Raw genomic sequence first — 22,764 nt, 5'->3', positions numbered from 1 at the left:
CGGACGTTAACTCTAAATGAACCCTCAGTGTTTCCAGAGTTCCTGCTCTCCCTGTGTCTCTCTGAGTCTCCATTGATCCAGAAGTTTCCATCACAGTACCTGCGTTCCTGGTGTCCACGATGAACTCGGCCATCTCGAAGGTGTGACCCTCCATCAGCCCCTCCCCGAACACTTTCACTTTGCTGGCGTCTCCGATCTCCGACTGTCCGACCATGATCTTGAAGGGACTGTTGGTCACATGCTTCCCATTCTTCTTCACGCTCACCACGTGCTCGCCCACTTCCTTCGGCGTGAACGAGATCCCTGCGGAGGTGGATGGATCGATAAAGAAAACAACGTTAGTGTTGGTGACTCCCCCGTTACCTTGGTGATCCCAGTCTGTTTGAACTGCTCTTAAAACAAACATGAATCGTTACCAAATGTTTAAAAAGCTGCGAACAGTCTCAGACTACTGGTTTTCATGAAACAGTGCAGTGAATATACAAAGAACACACACTCAAGATGTATTCAAGAGTAACACTTCATCGAATGAACATAATCCAGAGTTACCCATTCATTTCCTATGGCAGTCATTTCCGACTTGGAACACTGTAGGCGTTACAAAGTTCTCTAAACCTCAAAATTCAATGAAATAAATCAGAAACTCCACATGCTCAGATGCCTGCTGTGGAGGATAGGAGGAGGCCTTGAGGAAGCAAGAGTAAAACTCAATAAATATATAGATAGCATTCATTGTGACAACGTTAGCTTAATGTGCTGAACACTAGGTAAGTGTAGAGTTGACCAAAGTGTGCACGCTCCAGCACCCATCAGGCCCTTTGCGCTGTGTTTATTAAATCATTGCCACTTGTTTACCCGTCAATTTGAGTTTGTCAATAAAACAACTTTCATCCAAGTACATCTGGTTTTGTGTTGTCTCTTTTTCCCCAAGGAGCTAGGATGTAGCATGTAGCCCCAACCGTCTCTCAGTTTGAACGTGTAGATCAAATCTACATTATATGATCATGTGTTGTAAGCCACGCTCGTGAGTTTCATCCTTTAGTTTATTTAAAGAGACCTTTGAATGAGCACATTAGAACAGGGTCTTGCAACATGTGGTTGTAAAGGTCCAAAGGTATAGTGGCGTGTAAACTAAAAAGAAGTGTATCCAAGCTGTGGGATTCTGTCATTCTTTAGACAGACTCATCTACTCTTGGCGGACTCTTATGCTGTTGAACAACAGAATAAGTGTGTCTGTGTTTCTATTTAGTTATATCTTGTTACGTCTTGAGTGTCTAAGGTTGAGGATCCACTGACCGATGTGTCTGTTGGGAAGCCTCTTCAGGACGCACGGTTCTTCGTGTCCGGACGGCGCTGTGATACTCGCCGTCAGACTGCTGAGGTCGGTCTCTGTGATCTTCAGAGAAACGTCTGACGCCGTGCCCACGTTCAGCTGAGACATCCTCATGGAGTCATCGCCTGGAGAGAACAGGAAACAGGAAACACATCTAAAACCTTGCGTGGAGAATGTACAGTTAGATAGATCAGTGTGTTTCCGTACCGGTGATCTTGGCGGTGAAGGGGCTGCCGGGGATGTGTTTGTCGTCAAACTTCACGATGATGTTGTATTCTCCGGGCATGGTGGGGAGGTAGGACACGGTGCAGGTGCCGTCCTTATTGTCCTTACAGCTGATCTCTGCTTTGGACGGACCCTCCACCGCCAGAGACAGACCTCCTGCGGGGACACGCACCAGGGTTAGGGCTCTATCTGCACATAATACTCTATACAGTGGCGTAACAAGGTTGTGATTGGCCCCGGTGCAAATATTGTTTTGGGCCCCCCCCCCCCATCGACCCAAACATAAGCGCACGCTGATGCGCTCACACACGCACGGACATACAACCACTCAGAAGCGCCACATGTAGGCCATCAACAACAGCCTGCCCTGGCCTCAGACCACCACAGCCTGACAACGACACAGCGAACTAAGAAGAGGACTACACCTGTGTCCTTGATGCTTGTCTCTGGGGAATGGGCCGGTAGGCCTACATAGACCGGTCGCTATAATATAGCTTTTGATCTTGGCATCGGGGGTCTCAATAGCGCCATAGAGTCCCCTATCGGTTGGTGCCCTTGGGGGAACTGTTGGACCACCGCCGGGCACAGCCAAATCCAGAAACAGCCACGGCCACGGATACAGCTTCACTTGTGGAACTAGATGGCAATGATGGTGGTGAGGCAGGTGAGCTATCGTTAGCCTCCGGCTGCCGCAGCACGTCAATATTGCTAACGTTAGCGCTCGATTTTGAGGACGATGTATGACAAAAAAAACGGTCTAATTTTGTCAGTTTAGCTGTTACACCTTGTTCTCTCTTGGCCTTTCTCTTTTGAGCGCTGCTCTTGAGCTTTGGTTTGCTGTACATTATAAATGCAAGCTATTACATTTTTTATAAATGGGCCCCTTGCCTGCTCTGGGCCCCGGTGTGTTGCACCGGCTGCACCGTCGATAGTTACGCCACTGACTCTATATATAGTCATGTGTTCCTACCTTCTCCGGCGTCTTTAGTAACGATGGTGAAAGTCGCCGCTCTGCTCACAGTGCCGTGAGTCAGCCCGGGGCCGAACGCCGTCACGTGACCGCTGTTTATGGCGTCCACGTAGAACTGGAGAGGACTTCCTGAAACAGAAGACAAACACAGAAGAGCTTTTAATATTATAAACTGAGAGAGAGAGCCAGGGGTCTAAAAATATGTCAGTTTCTTCGTCATATTTCTCAAGCTGTTTGCAGAAGATACGTTATTATTCTTTGCCAAAAACTGAGAAATTGATTCAACTTAATTACGATAGACGACATTCAGCGCCTTAATAATGGATATTTCTCTGATTGTTATGCTGTTTGCTGATGATACTCTACTATTTGATGCCAAAAAAGAGAGAAATTAATAATAATAATAATACATTGGATTTTTAATAGCGCTTTTCCTAATGCTAAAGACGCTTGAATCCCTATTACGCCCAAATCATGTATATTTCTCTGAGTTTCCACCCGTTGGCAGAAGATGCTCTACGATTCGTTCACAACACAGACTTTAACTTACTGCGGCCCTACGGTTGTAACTTCTTTAATTTAAGGCAGTAAAATAATTTGTGTATTTGCTTCTTGACAAAAGTTAAGGGTGAAATGTTTAAAAGGAAATGCTTTTATTTTGAAGGGCAAGTATGTGTCCTGCTCTTTTCTTTCCTGTTATGTTTTGAATACGAGTATGTCGAGCGCGTTTTCCCCGTCTTCTACCGTTCTTGTTGGAAACTGTTATTTTAATATGAAGCAAAAGACGTTCAGTTTGGACTGGACTCGCTTTGTTCTTCGAAGCTTCTATCATACAACACCTACTAAGTAAATATGTAATGTGGTGACCTGGGATGTGGTTTCCATCGTATTTGATGTTCATCTCGTGCAGACCCCTCTCTGTCGGGGAGTATTTCACCGTCACGGTGCCGTCCTTGTTGTCGGTGATGTGAGGACAGGCGGTGCGACCGGAGGGCATCCGCACCTCTCCTGCAGGAACACACACACATATAACCTCAGAGACAGTTCTGAGATCCAGAATCAGGTTTATCACCAGGTAGGTTAACACATATGAGGAACTTGACTTGCTGTCATGGTGCATACATTAAAATAAAACTAATGTTAAAAACACAGATAGAAAACTATTTGAAGAAACTATAATAACATTTTAATTGTTTTTTAAATATAGCAGTATTTACATTGAATATGATTGAAGTTTGTACTACAGACTGGTCGCCGGGGCCAGATGTTTAAACACCTTAAAAACTGGAGATTTTGTTAAAGAATTCTGGGAAATTTACAAAAGATGTATTTGGAGGATGGGATTCGAACCCTTCTGAGAAACTGCTCCTTTGACCACATGGCCACGCTGCTGATCATTAAACCATGAACAAACACACTGTGGTTCATTTAGATGGATCCCAAACACACTGTGGTTCATTTAGATGGATCCCAAACACACTGTGGTTCATTTAGATGGATCCCAGACACACTGTGGTTCATTTAGATGGATCCCAAACACACTGTGGTTCATTTAGATGGATCCCAAACACACTGTGGTTCATTTAGATGGATCCCAAACACACCGTGGTTCATTTAGATGGATCCCAAACACACCGTGGTTCATTTAGATGGATCCCAAACACACTGTGGTTCATTTAGATGGATCCCAAACACACCGTGGTTCATTTAGATGGATCCCAAACACACTGTGGTTCATTTAGATGGATCCCAAACACACCGTGGTTCATTTAGATGGATCTCAAACACACTGTGGTTCATTGAGATGGATCCCAAACACACTGTGGTTCATTTAGATGGATCCCAAACACACTGTGGTTCATTTAGATGGATCCCAAACACACTGTGGTTCATTTAGATGGATCCCAAACACACTGTGGTTCATTGAGATGGATCCCAAACACACTGTGGTTCATTTAGATGGATCCCAAACACACTGTGGTTCATTTAGATGGATCCCAAACACACTGTGGTTCATTGAGATGGATCCCAAACACACCGTGGTTCATTTAGATGGATCCCAAACACACTGTGGTTCATTTAGATGGATCCCAAACACACTGTGGTTCATTTAGATGGATCCCAAACACACTGTGGTTCATTTAGATGGATCCCAAACACACCGTGGTTCATTGAGATGGATCCCAAACACACTGTGGTTCATTTAGATGGATCCCAAACACACTGTGGTTCATTTAGATGGATCCCAAACACACTGTGGTTCATTTAGATGGATCCCAAACACACTGTGGTTCATTTAGATGGATCCCAAACACACTGTGGTTCATTTAGATGGATCCCAAACGCACTGTGGTTCATTGAGATGGATCCCAAACACACTGTGGTTCATTGAGATGGATCCCAAACACACCGTCCTGCAGCATCAAGAATGCACACAACATCTTATTTTTCATTACTACACATATTTTATACCAATTTTACTTCAACCATATTGAATATAAATACTGCTATATTTTACTATATGTTTTAATGTTATTATAATTTTCTTAAATAATAGTTTTCTAACTGTTGTTTTACTTTTATGTATGTACACTAAGTCAAACTCCTCGTATGGGTTGAACCTGTTTCTGATTCAACGCACCACAAGTGGATTCCTCCGCTGCAGGAAATAGTCCCTCACAAATGCACTATTTAAAATGCAGTGACTTAAACACCGAGCCTTCTTTGGCTGAAGGGGAACATATCATAACCGCAGACTGATCCTTAAACATCCACATGCACCCCACTCTATCCAAAGAGTTATACATACATGACTCAGTGTGATCTCTTACCGGTGATCTCTTCTTTGGCTGAAGGGGAACATATCATAACCGCAGACTGATCCTTAAACATCCACACGCACCCCACTCTATACAAAGAGTTATACATACATACATGACTCAGTGTGATCTCTTACCGGTGATCTCTTCTTTGGCTGAAGGGGAACATATCATAACCGCAGACTGATCCTTAAACATCCACATGCACCCCACTCTATACAAAGAGTTATACATACATGACTCAGTGTGATCTCTTACCGGTGATCTCTTCTTTCTGAACCGTGAAGGGGATGACGAGGCTGAAGGGGCGGAGCATCGGATCCATCGAGGCGGGGGGGGTCGGGTCATCGGTGGCCTGGAACACAGAGGGGGGGTTAGTGTGGTCTATTAAACATCCAGAGAGGAAGAGGAGGAGGAGGAGGAGGAGGAGGAAGAAGAGTAGGAGGAGGAAGAGGAAGCACAGCAGGAAGCAGAGAGAGCATCAGAGGCCGGCGGCACCAGTAAGAATATACCTTTCTAACTGGGTCATAACGGAAACAACGTTTAAGCTGAGCTGTAACATAAATATTGTAAACTTAAATAAACTTAAAAAAAATAAAAATAAAAAAGTATATAGAAAATAAAATACCAATTAAATAAATAAATAAAAATGTGAAGAAAAGCTTCTTCATCAGATTAAACTTGAAGCTGTGTCTTTTCTCTTACTAAGTGACAACAGCCTTGTTTATTTTGTTTGCACATGATGACCCCCCCCCCCCACCCCGCCCCCCAGCAGCAGCCATGCGTCATGCAGCCATGCTGACCCCGATCTGTAACTGGATCTGATTCTGGGTCGTTATTGATCTGCAGCCGGTGGAGAGGACAGTGTGAAGCAGAGGAGCAGATATATATAAAGGATTATAAATTATTATAAATAAATATATGACGGTAACAGGTATACCCAGGGGGGGCTGAACTGCAGCGAATCACAGGGCTCCTCTATTAGGGGGGCGGGGCCACACGCCTGACAGGAAACAAGGTACAGGCTTTAAAACACAAACAAAACACACACAATACAAAAATAAAAAACACACACACCTCCATGCACAAACGCTGTTAGTGTTGAAATCAGACTCTCACTGTGTGCTTAGGGGTCACATTATTAGAATACTAATGACGTGTGGACACGGGTACTGTCTGACTTTATTCACAAAGTTACGACTTTAATCACAAACGTCTGGCTTTATCTTATTCTCAAAGTAGCGACTCTCTGTGACTCACCACCACGTGGAAGGGGCTGTTTGGGATGTTCTCGCCTCCGAACCGGATGGTGATCACGTACTTCCCGGGCTCCGGCGCTGTGTAGTAGATATCGAACGTCCCGTCTGCGTTTTCCACAACGTCCACGTCCAGCTCGGCGCCGTCGGGGGTCGACACCTTACACGTGACTTTACCTTTCCCAGCATGCTTAGCATCCACGGTGATGACGGTCTCCTCCCCGATCTGGATGGTGGGGCCCATACCTGATCCTGACAACAGACGACCAATCAGAACAGAGCCTGGTCCTGACAACAGACCACCAATCAGAACAGAGCCTGGTCCTGACAACAGACCACCAATCAGAACAGAGCCTGGTCCTGACAACAGACCACCAATCAGAACAGAGCCTGGTCCTGACAACAGACCACCAATCAGAACAGAGCCTGGTCCTGACAACAGAGCCTGGTCCTGACAACAGACCACCAATCAGAACATAGCCTGGTCCTGACAACAGAGCCTGGTCCTGACAACAGACCACCAATCAGAACAGAGCCTGGTCCTGACAACAGACCACCAATCAGAACAGAGCCTGGTCCTGACAACAGACCACCAATCAGAACAGAGCCTGGTCCTCTCTTACTACTCTACAAGAAAAACATCGGAAAGTAAAATAATACAAAACAGAGAATAGAATAAACTTTAAATAAAAAATGTATAAACCAAATCAAAACTTTTAAATGTAATAACTTCATGCAATTCAAATAAAATATTACTCATAAGAGTATTCATAATTCATTCATTTGAATGCTGTTCTATTTTAAGATGTTTAAATTCCAGTATTGTTTATTTCTGCTCTTCTCAAAGTACGACTTCATTCTCAAAGTTACGACTTCATTCTCAAAGTTACGACTTCATTCACAAAGTTACGACTTTATTCTCAAAGTTATGACTTCACTTCCTGACCACTGACTAACCCTAATCTCTAACTTCTGGTCAGCCCAAGTAAAACATCAGAAAGTGTAAAAAGTGCAAACTCACCCAGTCCGTGTCCTCCAATGGAAACTGTAGAAAAACAACAAGAGGGTCAGAGAGGCTAAAACAGGAGATTCAATCTGATTGGCTGTGAGAGCTGTGATCTGATTGGATGTCAGTGAGCGGTGGGCGTGTCCTGACCTGTGACCAGGCACTTAGAGGCGTCTCCGGTCGGCAGAGCGAGGATTCGGTACGGAGAATACGGGATCTCATCTCCGCCGTACTTGATGGTGATCGTGTAGCGGCCCGCCATGTCGGGGACGTAGGAAACCGTGTACGTTCCATCGCGGTTATCTCGAATGTTCGCCTTCTTCGGTTTCCCCTCTGGATCCTGAGACAGGAGGACAGGAAGTGAGATGGAGGACTGCGATGTTTCCAAACATCTGGAACAAACTACTGGAAACCTGCAGGTCCGCTCAAACTCTTACTCTCTTTTTTATTTTTCATTTATTTTATTTATTCATTTTTTTACACTTTATTTTCATTTTTCTTAAACAACAAATACAGTGTCAAAAACAAAAAAACAGGTGTGCTACAGAATAGTAATAGTACAAAAACATTTAAAATGATAGACAAACAAATGGTTTACTACTTTTAAATCCAGGCTAAAGACCTTTCAATGCCTATATATATATATATATATTTATATATATATATTTATAATTATATATATATATATAATCACTGGCGGAGGGGGCGGTTTACACCTGTTAGTGAGAACTGTTAGCTTAGCATCACACAAACTGATGGAGGTCACATGGAGACTCAGTCAGGAGGGTGAGGGTTATTCAACGATATTTATCAGCAAAAACATGTAAAGTTATTCATTATTATAAGTTTTAAAGATTTAAATTGATCAGGCTGCTTTATTGCTAAAGGACACAAAATGGTTTTTATTATATTTTATTTTCCTATTATTTTTATAATGCGTTTTCTTACTTACAAAGTTTCAGATTTAATGCAAATTATTAATTTATTTACTTGGATTTATTTATTATAATTATGTTTTATATTATTTTATTTAATGCCTTGTGTGCTAATTATGAAAAGTTGTTTCATTTTACATAATTTATTAAAATGCGAATATGACATTATTTCTGCTATTTAAATCATCCTGTTTTATGCATATGGAGACATGGGAGGGTATGGGAGATGAGAGGGGGGTGAGGGGGGTGAGAGGAGGTGAGAGGGGGTGAGAGGAGGTGAGAGGGGGTGAGGGGGGTGAGAGGAGGTGAGGAGGTGAGAGGAGGTGAGGGGGTGAGAGGAGGTGAGGGGGTGAGAGGAGGTGAGGGGGTGAGAGGAGGTGAGGGGGTGAGAGGAGGTGAGGGGGTGCAGGCCTTACGCAGCCTCTCCTATGAATACTGAAGGGGATGGTTCTCTTTATAATATGATTCTCCCACACCCTCCTGCCCCAGTCCTCCACAAACACTGAGGCCTCCCGGCTGCAGCCCTCCGGACCCTAAAGCAGGACCCCGGCATCACGAGGAGACAACAACAGTTTCTCTATTATTACACATTCAACCCAGAAATGTTGAGATTTTTCCACTCGTCATAAATCAAACATTTGCATCATAAGCGAATTATGCAAATGTCCCTTCCTTTGTAGAAAGCAGATTTGGGTCGATCCACATCTTTGCATTCCCTTTATATGGACAAATACTCACCTTGGGTACGAGGTGAACTCATGTTCACAATTAGCACAGATATGAGCTTTCAACACATTAACCCTACTGAGGGCAGGACTAACCTCTACGCAGACGAGACAGCTCTTTATAAAAAACATTATGCAGTAAAACTACTGAGAAGTATTATTTAAAAAATCCTGCAATTAATTAGCATTTCATATTTTAGTTGGTTCCTCCCATGTGGGAAATTAATTATGACCCGAGTCTTGAGATGGTCTAAAGGTACTCTACAGGTGTTACCTTAACACTAAAGGTACTCTACAGGTGTTACCTTAACACTAAATGTACTCTACAGGTGTTACCTTAACACTAAAGGTACTCTACAGGTGTTACCTTAACACTAAATGTACTCTACAGGTGTTACCCTAACACTAAAGGTACTCTACAGGTGTTACCCTAACACTAAAGGTACTCTACAGGTGTTACCTTAACCCTAAAGGTACTCTACAGGTGTTACCTTAACACTAAATGTACTCTACAGGTGTTACCCTAACACTAAAGGTACTCTACAGGTGTTACCTTAACACTAAAGGTACTCTACAGGTGTTACCCTAACACTAAAGGTACTCTACAGGTGTTACCTTAACCCTAAAGGTACTCTACAGGTGTTACCTTAACACTAAAGGTACTCTACAGGTGTTACCTTAACACTAAAGGTACTCTACAGGTGTAACCCTAACACTAAAGGTACTCTACAGGTGTTACCTTAACACTAAAGGTACTCTACAGGTGTTACCTTAACACTAAAGGTACTCTACAGGTGTTACCCTAACACTAAAGGTACTCTACAGGTGTTACCTTAACACTAAAGGTACTCTACAGGTGTTACCTTAACACTAAAGGTACTCTACAGGTGTTACCCTAACACTAAAGGTACTCTACATGTGTTACCCTAACACTAAAGGTACTCTACAGGTGTTACCTTAACACTAAAGGTACTCTACAGGTGTTACCTTAACACTAAAGGTACTCTACAGGTGTTACCCTAACACTAAAGGTACTCTACAGGTGTTACCCTAACACTAAAGGTACTCTACAGGTGTTACCTTAACACTAAAGGTACTCTACAGGTGTTACCTTAACACTAAAGGTACTCTACAGGTGTTACCCTAACCCTAAAGGTACTCTACAGGTGTTACCTTAACACTAAAGGTACTCTACAGGTGTTACCTTAACACTAAAGGTACTCTACAGGTGTTACCCTAACACTAAAGGTACTCTACAGGTGTTACCTTAACACTAAAGGTACTCTACAGGTGTTACCTTAACACTAAAGGTACTCTACAGGTGTTACCCTAACACTAAAGGTACTCTACAGGTGTTACCCTAACACTAAAGGTACTCTACAGGTGTTACCTTAACACTAAAGGTACTCTACAGGTGTTACCTTAACACTAAAGGTACTCTACAGGTGTTACCCTAACACTAAAGGTACTCTACAGGTGTTACCCTAACACTAAAGGTACTCTACAGGTGTTAACCTAACACTAAAGGTACTCTACAGGTGTTACCTTAACACTAAAGGTACTCTACAGGTGTTACCCTAACCCTAAAGGTACTCTACAGGTGTTACCTTAACCCTAAAGGTACTCTACATGTGTTACCCTAACCCTAAAGGTACTCTACAGGTGTTACCTTAACACTAAAGGTACTCTACAGGTGTTACCTTAACACTAAAGGTACTCTACAGGTGTTACCTTAACACTAAAGGTACTCTACAGGTGTTACCTTAACACTAAAGGTACTCTACAGGTGATACCTTAACACTAAAGGTACTCTACAGGTGTTAACCTAACACTAAAGGTACTCTACAGGTGTTACCTTAACACTAAAGGTACTCTACAGGTGTTACCTTAACACTAAAGGTACTCTACAGGTGTTACCTTAACACTAAAGATACTCTACAGGTGTTACCCTAACACTAAAGGTACTCTACAGGTGTTACCCTAACACTAAAGGTACTCTACAGGTGTTACCCTAACACTAAAGGTACTCTACAGGTGTTACCTTAACACTAAAGGTACTCTACAGGTGTTACCTTAACACTAAAGGTACTCTACAGGTGTTACCTTAACCCTAAAGGTACTCTACAGGTGTTACCCTAACCCTAAAGGTACTCTACATGTGTTACCTTAACACTAAAGGTACTCTACAGGTGTTACCTTAACACTAAAGGTACTCTACAGGTGTTACCTTAACACTAAAGGTACTCTACAGGTGTTACCCTAACACTAAAGGTACTCTACAGGTGTTACCCTAACACTAAAGGTACTCTACAGGTGTTACCTTAACACTAAAGGTACTCTACAGGTGTTACCTTAACCCTAAAGGTACTCTACAGGTGTTACCTTAACACTAAAGGTACTCTACAGGTGTTACCTTAACACTAAAGGTACTCTACAGGTGTTACCCTAACACTAAAGGTACTCTACAGGTGTTACCTTAACACTAAAGGTACTCTACAGGTGTTACCCTAACACTAAAGGTACTCTACAGGTGTTACCTTAACCCTAAAGGTACTCTACAGGTGTTACCCTAACCCTAAAGGTACTCTACAGGTGTTACCTTAACACTAAAGGTACTCTACAGGTGTTACCTTAACCCTAAAGGTACTCTACAGGTGTTACCCTAACCCTAAAGGTACTCTACAGGTGTTACCCTAACACTAAAGGTACTCTACAGGTGTTACCTTAACACTAAAGGTACTCTACAGGTGTTACCCTAACACTAAAGGTACTCTACAGGTGTTACCTTAACCCTAAAGGTACTCTACAGGTGTTACCTTAACACTAAAGGTACTCTACAGGTGTTACCTTAACCCTAAAGGTACTCTACAGGTGTTACCCTAACCCTAAAGGTACTCTACAGGTGTTACCTTAACACTAAAGGTACTCTACAGGTGTTACCTTAACACTAAAGGTACTCTACAGGTGTTACCTTAACCCTAAAGGTACTCTACAGGTGTTACCCTAACCCTAAAGGTACTCTACAGGTGTTACCTTAACACTAAAGGTACTCTACGGGTGTTACCTTAACACTAAAGGTACTCTACAGGTGTTACCTTAACACTAAAGGTACTCTACAGGTGTTACCTTAACACTAAAGGTACTCTACAGGTGTTACCTTAACACTAAAGGTACTCTACAGGTGTTACCCTAACCCTAAAGGTACTCTACAGGTGTTACCTTAACACTAAAGGTACTCTACAGGTGTTACCTTAACACTAAAGGTACTCTACAGGTGTTACCTTAACACTAAAGGTACTCTACAGGTGTTACCTTAACACTAAAGGTACTCTACATGTGTTACCCTAACACTAAAGGTACTCTACAGGTGTTACCCTAACCCCTCACCAGTATCTGGATGGTGAGCAGTCCCTCCCCGGCGTCCCGGGCATCGATGGTGAACTCCACAGGTAAACTGGCAGGGACCCCGCTGGAGTTCAGACCCGGACCGCTGGCTCGCACCTTGCTGGCATCGTGAGCCGGCAGCGTCTTGATCTTAAAGGGACTGAGAGCAGAGGGGAGGGTGAGACCTGAACCAAGAGGACTTCTATATCTATGAATATGTGGGTTCACGTACCTGCGAGGAACCTCCTGGTCGGCGTATTTCACGCACACAGTGTACGGGCCGTCGCTGGTCGGGGTGTAGTTGACCGTGTGAGTCCCGTCCCTGTTATCTATGATGCTGATGGGCTCGACCACACCTGAGGAAGGACGTTTACAAGTTTCAGTTTGGGATTTTATGGATTTTATAACAGTTCCTCAACTTATACATCTGAAGGACAAGAATCAGCAACGTAGAGTTAAGCCCTGACACAGAAGGGACCGATGGCTCTGCAGAGAAACCAGTACCGTCACGTTTGTAACCAGGATCAGTTCTTGAGACTTCCCTTTTGTTCAGATAAATAATTGCTTTCACCTGTGGGTCCGTACAGCAGGACCTCCAGAGGGGCCACCCCAGCCTTACTGCTGTCCACAGTGAAGGTCTGAGGGACCTGGGCTCGGACCCCGCTCCCCAACCCGGGTCCTGAACACTTCACTTTACTGGGATCCACCAACTCCCTCACTGGGACCCTGAACGGACTCCCTGCAACACAACCAAGAGGTTAGTTAGTTTAGTCTGTAAAACATGAGACCGTTCACACTGAGCTCTGGATTCAGGGTTCTGGATCCCTCACCTGGGATGGGCAGGCCTCCGAAGGAGATGTTGACGTCGTACTCCCCCGGGGTGAAGGGGATGTACTCCACGCTGCAGCTGCCATCTTTGTTGTCTTTGCAGGACATCTTGGCTTCAGACGGACCCTCAATGGCGAGGCCGAGCCCCCCGGTGCCAGCCCCTCTGAGGGCAAGACGGGAAAGAGGGAGTGAGACTCAGGCCCCGAACAAAGGTGTCAATCAATCAATGTGTATTTATGTAGCCCAATATCAAACATGTTACATTAGTCTCAGTGGATATTACAGTTTGTACAGAACATCAATACGACCCCCTCTGTCCTCGGACCCTCACATCGGACAAGGAAAATGCATGTGTCTATAATAAGAAGATGAATCCAGAAGGATGTCAACAATCCTGCGGGAGTCATCAGAGAAGAAGTGAGGTGAGAGTCAGGCAGGACCAGAGAGACAGGTTCAGCCACGATCAGGTTGCAGGACTCAGGATCCAGGACTCAGGATCCAGGACTCAGGATCCAGGACTCAGGATCCAGAACTCAGGATCCAGGACTTAGGATACAGGACTCAGGATATAGGACTTAGGATACAGGACTCAGGATCCAGGACTTAGGATACAGGACTCAGGATATAGGACTTGGGATACAGGACTCAGGATATAGGACTTAGGATACAGGACTCAGGATCCAGGACTTAGGATACAGGACTCAGGATATAGGACTTAGGATACAGGACTCAGGATCCAGGACTTAGGATACAGGATCCAGGTCTGTGTCAAGTGATTAAAGGTACCTGGTCTCCACGGTGAAGCGGTTGGATTTGTTCACCAGCCCCTCCTCCAGGCCCGGCCCGTACGCTCGCACCCGGCTCGGGTCGCAGCCCTCCGTCACCGACACCCTGAACGGACTCTTCATCACCGGAACCTCATCGAACAGGACCTCGACCAGATGCACACCTGCACACACACATCAGTTTATCAGATACATTTATTCAATAGCTTTCACATGTTCACCCGTGCTTTCAGGTGCATGTTGATGGGTTAGGAGAATCAGTGATTTATTAGTTTTAGTGTTAAATATTGTATTTATTACAGTCACTCTGCTCCTTGGCTGAAAAGGAGGAGTAAGGGTTTTATATATGTCTTATATTGTGTCTATTAGGTTTACATTTTGATTCTAAAGTTTCACATTTTATCTTAATAATTTATAACATTTTCAAAAAGGATACAAAATTATATATTTTTTATTATTATTACTCATTTTTGAGTTGTTTCTATATGATGCCAGGGTGATCCCAAAAAATACGATTTTAATAAATAATAACAGTGCATGTCTGAGAGAGAACCACAGGGGGCTATTCCTGTCCCACAATGCACTGCAGCATGCCACACATTGCTATCTGTGGAAAAGCATCAGCTATTAATACAGACTCATCCTCACACCTCCCAGCATGCTTCACTGCGCTGAGGAGGCTCATCCTCACACCTCCCAGCATGCTTCACTGTGCTGAGGACGCTCATCCTCACACCTCCCAGCATGCTTCACTGTGCTGAGGACGCTCATCCTCACACCTCCCAGCATGCTTCACTCTGCTGAGGATGCTCATCCTCACACCTCCCAGCATGCTTCACTCTGCTGAGGAAGCTCATCCTCACACCTCCCAGCATGCTTCACTGCGCTGAGGACGCTCATCCTGACACCTCCCAGCATGCTTCACTGTGCTGAGGACGCTCATCCTCACACCTCCCAGCATGCTTCACTGTGCTGAGGACGCTCATCCTCACACCTCCCAGCATGCTTCACTCTGCTGAGGACGCTCATCCTCACACCTCCCAGCATGCTTCACTCTGCTGAGGACGCTCATCCTCACACCTCCCAGCATGCTTGACATATTTAGCCCCCCTCCATGTTTACCCCCCTCCATGTTTACCCCCCCTCCATGTTTACCCCCCCTCCATGTTTACCCCCCTCCATGTTTACCCCCCTCCATGTTTACCCCCCCCTCCATGTTTACCCCCCCCTCCATGTCTAACCCTAACCCTAACCCTTGAAGCCACAGATTCCTTTTCTGCGGGGAAATCAGGAATCTTTACGACTCAACCACACGGCGATTAAACTTTCATTTATAAAGTGTTGTTGTGGAAAAACCTCCAGAAGCAAAACCAGAAACAGAAAGAAGGAGAAGCCGTCCTCACCATCCTCGTACGGCGTGTACTCCGCCCGGTAACAGCCGTCCCCCCGGTCCGTCAGGTAGGCGTCCGTGCTGCTGCCTGATTGGTTGGAGATGCTGACCTTCACGTGGCTGCCGCCGCTCTTAATGTGCGCCCGAGCGTCCACCGTGAAGTGCGTGGTCACCTCCCTCAGGACGCCTGGAGAGAGGAGGTCAGTCCTGAATATCCTCCTCCAGCATGAGAGCAACATGATAACAAAGCTACCCCAACTGAGAAAAGTCTGAGTCTTTTTTTAAAAAGTCAACATTTTGAGATTTTTTGGAAAAAGTGAGAATTTTAGATTTTGAGGAAAAAGTCAAATATTTTGAGATTTTGAGGAAAAAGTGAGAAGCGCTATTCCTCCATGTTGTGACTGAGTAACTCCGTCTCTTGGATATCAGCATGTGACGGACACTGTTCAGGAACTAGTTGATGCTCTGTATGTGATGAGTATCATCACAGACACATGGATCCTGAGGCGACGGGGACCGGGGAGAGGAAGCCGAGAAACAACGTGAGATAATCTCCCAAAGGAACGAGGAAACACGGAGAGGAGAGCAGACGGTTTTAATGATAAACGACCTTTACTTTTACTGAATTTCTTAATTAGGTTAATGGACCATAATAGACGTGTTACTGAAGCCCGACCTCACATGGTTCCATGTTGGCACCTTTCAGATTGTAAATGTCGTAAAACCACTTTAGTTTCCAGACTGGTGATTTAAGGTCAGATTTAATGAGGAAGTTAATTATGGCACTTAATAAAGTCACACGAGAAGCTGCTGATTACACGAACGAGGCTCCAGGCTCTTTGGTTGGTTGTAGTATGTTTTCATGCAGACCGGCTCTCTCCTACAGAAACTTCTCAAGCTCCAAACATCGCTGTAAAGTCTGCTGACGCTAGGTACCAGCTATTAGGCTCAGCTGTATGAAGCAGGACTTTCTACGGCATGAGGCACAAAGTGAATATCTGTTGTTGCATAGACCTGATGCTTTTAGTGTACCCTTTAAAAGGAAATGCTACAGTGCTTTTCTATGTGTCTACATTTAGATTCTAAATCTTTCACATGTACCGCTCAGATCCTAGAACACAGAAAGAAGCTCCTCCTCACCTCGCGGCTCTACCCCCGGCCCGTGCACCTTCACCCCGCTGGCGTCCACGCTCGGCTCCACCTGCAGCCGGGCGGGGAACTCCGGCACGGCGTGGCCTCCGTACTTGATGGTGATGGTGTACATGCCGGGGCTCTGCGGGGTGTAGGTGATGGAGTACGTCCCGTCGCCGTTGTTCTGCACTCGGACCTCCGCCTTGGCCCCGGAGTCAGAGAGGATCTCGATGGTGAGTTCAGCTTCTCCGGCTTTAGAGCAATCCACCGTGAAGGAGCCGTCCTCGTTCACCTTCCCTCGCTCCAGACCTACGACAGAAGCACACTTTACTGGTCAGATCAGGTCTGAATGCTCCTTGCATCACAGCAGCTCCATGTGGAACAGCAACAGACAAACATCAACACACATGAGAAACAAACAACTCAGTGAAAGCACTGCCTGCTGACCAATCAGAGCTCAGTGTGCGGAGTTTAAAGCGATCAAGTCATATTACAGGAGAAAGGAAATACAGAAAAGCTGCCGTTGCAGGAAAGACGGCCGGCAGAAATCAGCGACTGTGTGAACGTGAACATGAATAGAATATCACCTCCCACCTTCAGAGCAATCTGACTATTAGAACATTAGCGTTAAGAAAGCTTACTTAAATATCTGCCACAACATAAGTAACCGGATCAGAGTAACATTAAGTACAGTCCGCGGCATATCACATCATAATGTATCATCTCCTTATCTGAGTCAGCTGAGCCGTATCTGGCCGTGCAACACTCACAGTGTCACATACTGTATGCAGAAGGATTATTTGAAGCAACACATTAAGTTGAGGAAACACTCGAGTCAAATGTAATGAAAGTCAGATGGTGTCTTAGACGGGGCAGTGATATCATAAACCTGTTCATGTACGCATTCAAACACTTGTTCTGTTACCAGCTGGATTCACCTTGCAGGTGCAGCTATGTGGCTTTGATCCTGGATCAAGTGTTTCAGTCATGGATGTTTAAAGTTTAACTTCTTCATATGTCTAATATTATAGTTGACTTTTGATTCAGGAAGTATGACGCTGCGCTGTCAGTACGCTTCTCCATGTTTGTGATTGGTCGAATGCTCCAGATACCACCCCTTTCATGTGAACACGCTCCTAACTAGATAGGACACGGCTGGCTTGAGCGATCCACTTGATAACCAGCGTCGTAGGACCGTTTAGCGAGAGCGCGTATGTTTTGGATTAGGCCAACCGGCTAACTCCAACATATCCAGGTTAGGTTGAACCAGCTTCGTAGTACAGACCTCTGGTCCATGTGGAACATAAACACACATGAGAAACAAACAACACATTTAACATCACAGCAGGATCAGGGAGAGCTGCTCAGAGAGCCTTCAGCGTGCATCTGTGTTCACTGAGAGGACTGGAGCACAGAGGATGCTTCAGGCTGGAGCACAGAGGATGCTTCAGGCTGGAGCACAGAGGATGCTTCAGGCTGTCTGGAGCACAGAGGATGCTTCAGGCTGGAGCACAGAGGATGCTTCAGGCTGTCTGGAGCACAGAGGATGCTTCAGGCTGTCTGGAGCACAGAGGATGCTTCAGGCTGGAGCACAGAGGATGCTTCAGGCTGTCTGGAGCACAGAGGATGCTTCAGGCTGTCTGGAGCACAGAGGATGCTTCAGGATGGAGCACAGAGGATGCTTCAGGATGGAGCACAGAGGATGCTTCAGGCTGTCTGGAGCACAGAGGATGCTTCAGGCTGCAGCACAGAGGATGCTTCAGGCTGTCTGGAGCACAGAGGATGCTTCAGGCTGTCTGGAGCACAGAGGATGCTTCAGACTGGAGCACAGAGGATGCTTCAGGCTGACTTAATTCAATCTCCATCAGATGGTAGCGGTTCAGATTCCCTGTCAGAGGATTCTGCTGGAGATCCTCTGAGGTAATAATGGTCTGTGAGTCAGGAAGTCTCTGACAGGGTGACCAACAGCCTTTGAGCAGATCTCTAACAGTTGGAGCAGTTTAGATTTTAAAGCTGTTGACCAACACTTGTACCAGGTAGTGCTGCAGCACTGCAGAACAGACACAATCACAGATGTAAAGAACAGTACCTGGTCCGCTGGCCGTCACCTGGCTGGGGTCGAAGGCCGCCTGAACAGCAGCTTTGAAGGGGGACCCGGGGATGTGCTGGTCTGCGAACAGGATGTTGATGGCGTACTCCCCGGGCTCCGTGGGGAGGTAGGACACGGAGCAGGACCCGTCCCCGTTGTCCTGGCACTCGATCTTGGCCTCGCAGGGACCTTCCACCGTCAGACCCAGACCACCGGTACCGGCTCCCTTTGTGTCGATGGCGAAGGGGGCCGGTTTACCCACAACCCCCCCCTGGAGACCCGGACCGTACGCTCGCACCTGGGGGGAAACAGAGATGGTAAAATGTGTTGATATGAGGAACAGGGATGAGTTGAACAAGGTGTCAGGATTGAGCAGCACAGGATGGACCCAAGTGCAGACAGACAAGTGTTTGAACCAAAAATAACCTCTTTCAAGGGGACTGGATGTTCAAAAAATGTTCCCTCTTAGTTTGAAAAAGAACCTGCAGAACCCCAACAGGAAACCAGAACTGAAATCCATACATAACCAATCAAGACGACAACACCCAGCAGGGGAGGGAAAACACAAGGAGACCAGAGGCCTGTACTACGAAGCAGGATGTTCTCTTAGCAGGCTAACTTCAGGGAGACTCTGGGTTTCCGGTCCTACGAAGCTGGTTCTCTTTTTAGGAGGCTAGATCTCCATGGTAACTGATGCTGAGCGGCTAACCTGCCCCGGAGCAGGTTAGGTTGCAGGATAAGAGATCAACTCAGTGAAAGCACTGCCTGCTGACCAATCAGAGCTCAGTGTGCGGAGTTTAAAGCATCAAGTCATATTACAGGAGAAAGGAAATACAGAAAAGCTGCCGTTGCAGGAAAGACGGCCGGCAAAAATCAGCGACTGTGTGAACGTGAACATGAATAGAATATCACCTCCCATCTTCAGAGCAATCTGACTATTAGAACATTAGCGTTAAGAAAGCTTACTTAAATATCTGCCACAACATAAGTAACCGGATCAGAGTAACATTAAGTACAGTCCGCGGCATATCACATCATAATGTATCATCTCCTTATCTGAGTCAGCTGAGCCGTATCTGGCCGTGCAACACTCACAGTGTCACATACTGGATGCAGAAGGATTATTTGAAGCAACACATTAAGTTGAGGAAACACTCGAGTCAAATGTAATGAAAGTCAGATGGTGTCTTAGACGGGGCAGTGATATCATAAACCTGTTCATGTACGCATTCAAACACTTGTTCTGTTACCAGCTGTATTCACCTTGCAGGTGCAGCTATGTGGCTTTGATCCTGGATCAAGTGTTTAAGTCATGGATGTTTAAAGTTTAACTTCTTCATATGAGTAATATTATAGTTGACTTTTCATTCAGGAAGTATGACGCTGCGCTGTCAGTACGCTTCTCCGTTTGTGATTGGTCGAATGTTGCTAACCCCGCCCCTTTCACATGAACGCGCTCTCAGCCGGACAGAGACACCCTGGTTGAGTTACCGAGTTGATAACCAGCGTCGTAGGACTGCTTAGCGAGAGCACGTTTGTTTTGGGTTAGTTAAGGTAACTCAGAGAGATCAGGGTCTGTTGAACTGGATTCAGAGCACAGGCCTCAGGTGAACAGAATCAGATCATCAGACAGGAAGCTAATACAGACATGACAGACAGGGGGTGAACACCTTTCAAAGTAAAACAGGAAACTGACAGACTGTGATCATTTAAAATAAAACTGAAAATAAACAGATGGTAACAGAAGGCTTGCAGCTAAATGAGACGATGTGATCCAACTTGAGCTTTAATGGAACGTGTGTTTTGGTTCAGAAGTGCATCAATTCTTTTTGGAGGAAATATGAAAAGCTCTAAGAGAACGTCTCTGACCTTGGAAGGGTCCGGCGGCATCACGCCCTCCACGCTGAACGGACTCCCAGGAACGGGGTTCCCGTCGTAGACGATGTCCACGCGGTATTGCCCCTCCTCGGGGGGGATATACTTCACAGAGTGCAGCTCATTGGCCGAGCCCGACTCCAGCTTGCAGGGGATTGGCCGGCGTGACGGAGAGGTGATCTTCACCTCCAGTTTACCCTGACCTCCCGCCTCCCGAGTGCTGATGGAGAACTCCTCGTCCTTCCCCACGTCCACCTCTTTCAGGGCGCACACAAATCAGAATCCAGTTTATAGCCATGTCCGTTTACACATACAAGGAATCTGCTTTGGTCTCTGGTGGTGCCAGCATAAACAATCTCAGAAAATAAGTTGCAAAGTCATTCAAAACAAAACAACATATAGAAGGATAATAAAAAATATGTTTTTTTACAAAACAATTGAGCATTAAAACAGGATGCTAAAGGACAAGTATTTACACCAAATGTAATGGAACCATACAAACAACCTGAAAGGCAAAACAACATGAACACAAACTCCAGGTCTGATATGTTAACGTGGTGGGGTCTCTCGGGTTTCTCATGTCAACTCAGAATCTTTGCACAATATGACTTGTTGCATTTTCTCTCCGTCACCTTCCTGCTGTCCCTTCCAGATAAAGGGAGATATATTAAAAACCATTTAGTGCTAACTGTCTAAAGGTTCCCACACGTATCTCACACTGAAATGTTTAAGTTGTGACGTCGACCTGAACGCAGGATGTCTGTCGCTCTGAAACTGACTTCCTGTTTGATAAAAGCTTTCCACTTCCTGTCTGCCGTACTCACTGTTGTTCAAACCCTGAACCTTGACCTTGTTGATGTCGAGCGGGGGGGCCACGCTGATGTTGAAGGGACTTTTGGGGATGGGGTCTCCTCCGTGACACACCGTGACTGACATGTTGCCCTGGAAGACACAGACATACAGTCAGCAGGGATTAACTCTCAGTCACGCCTGAACGGATGTTGTTTTTACCCATCCAGGTTTTCGAGTGGGGCAGATGTTATGTTGTTACCTCTGTTTGTTCACAACCCTTCAGACTCTGTGCAGACGAAACACTTCTTTATATTCCAATGTTCCCTCCCTCTCTCACAAAGTATAACTGCAATAAACCGTATTTCATTTTGTCTTAATGTACATTATTTAATTTCCTATTCTGTTCCTGTACATTTCATATTCTATTGACATGTATGCAGACTTCTGGCACCATTTGTAATGTGTATGTTTGTATTGTATTATATATGCTGCATTGTTGGAGGAGCTCAGAAGAATGTCATTGCCATGCCTCCAGTGAAGCTGAGGAGCCTCTGATGAGGAAGCCTTTGAATGGTTATCTGGTGTGTTTGGCTACCTGGCTACCTGGCTACCTGGCTACCTGACTACCGGGCTACCTGGCTACCTGGCTACCTGGCTACCTGGTTACCTGGCTACCTGGCTACCTGGCTACCTGGCTATCTGGCTACCTGGTTACCTGGCTACCTGGCTACCGGGCTACCTGGTTACCTGGCTACCTGGCTATCTGGCTACTTGGCTACCTGGCTACCGGGCTACCTGGCTATCTGGCTACCTGGCTACTTGGCTATCTGGCTACCTGGCTACTTGGCTACCTGGCTACCTGGCTACCTGGCTATCTGGCTACCTGGCTACTTGGCTACCTGGCTACCTGGCTACCTGGCTATCTGGCTACTTGGCTACCTGGCTACCTGGCTACTTGGCTACCTGGCTACCGGGCTACCTGGCTACCTGGCTACCTGGCTACTTGGCTACCTGGCTACCTGGCTACCTGGCTATCTGGCTACCTGGCTACTTGGCTACCTGGCTACCTGGCTACTTGGCTATCTGGCTACTTGGCTACCTGGCTACCGGGCTACCTGGCTACCTGGCTACCTGGCTACTTGGCTACCTGGCTACCTGGCTACCTGGCTATCTGGCTACCTGGCTACTTGGCTACCTGGCTACCTGGCTACTTGGCTACCT

General features: G+C 45.7%; 1 protein-coding gene across 5 annotated transcripts in view; it reads right to left on the bottom strand.

The window, feature by feature from the left end:
* The window catches only part of LOC307021513 (filamin-C-like), a 71,339-nt gene that overhangs the window by 7,723 nt on the left and 40,852 nt on the right, over positions 1 to 22,764 (bottom strand). For 3 of the 5 annotated variants that reach the window (XM_079653703.1, XM_079653706.1, XM_079653704.1), the window contains 19 exons: positions 21,576 to 21,693; positions 20,746 to 21,008; positions 18,877 to 19,174; positions 16,797 to 17,096; positions 15,670 to 15,843; positions 14,268 to 14,430; positions 13,484 to 13,644; positions 13,225 to 13,392; positions 12,886 to 13,009; positions 12,657 to 12,813; positions 7,760 to 7,949; positions 7,625 to 7,648; positions 6,608 to 6,855; positions 5,606 to 5,702; positions 3,396 to 3,536; positions 2,529 to 2,657; positions 1,541 to 1,714; positions 1,297 to 1,458; positions 100 to 303 (listed from right to left, as the gene is read on the bottom strand). In XM_079653703.1, the coding sequence (XP_079509829.1) occupies positions 100 to 303; positions 1,297 to 1,458; positions 1,541 to 1,714; positions 2,529 to 2,657; positions 3,396 to 3,536; positions 5,606 to 5,702; positions 6,608 to 6,855; positions 7,625 to 7,648; positions 7,760 to 7,949; positions 12,657 to 12,813; positions 12,886 to 13,009; positions 13,225 to 13,392; positions 13,484 to 13,644; positions 14,268 to 14,430; positions 15,670 to 15,843; positions 16,797 to 17,096; positions 18,877 to 19,174; positions 20,746 to 21,008; positions 21,576 to 21,693 (3,295 nt within the window). The remainder of the gene's footprint in view (positions 1 to 99; positions 304 to 1,296; positions 1,459 to 1,540; positions 1,715 to 2,528; positions 2,658 to 3,395; positions 3,537 to 5,605; positions 5,703 to 6,607; positions 6,856 to 7,624; positions 7,649 to 7,759; positions 7,950 to 12,656; positions 12,814 to 12,885; positions 13,010 to 13,224; positions 13,393 to 13,483; positions 13,645 to 14,267; positions 14,431 to 15,669; positions 15,844 to 16,796; positions 17,097 to 18,876; positions 19,175 to 20,745; positions 21,009 to 21,575; positions 21,694 to 22,764) is intronic. The other 2 variants (XM_079653705.1, XM_079653707.1) reach the window with 1 other exon arrangement.

This window comes from Notothenia rossii, assembly GCF_949606895.1.
Source record: "Notothenia rossii genome assembly, chromosome: 10".
In the NCBI taxonomy this organism is placed as follows: Eukaryota; Metazoa; Chordata; class Actinopteri; order Perciformes; family Nototheniidae; genus Notothenia; species Notothenia rossii.
The sequence above is the reverse complement of the archived record's forward strand: the minus strand, read 5'-3'. Positions and strand labels throughout refer to the sequence as shown.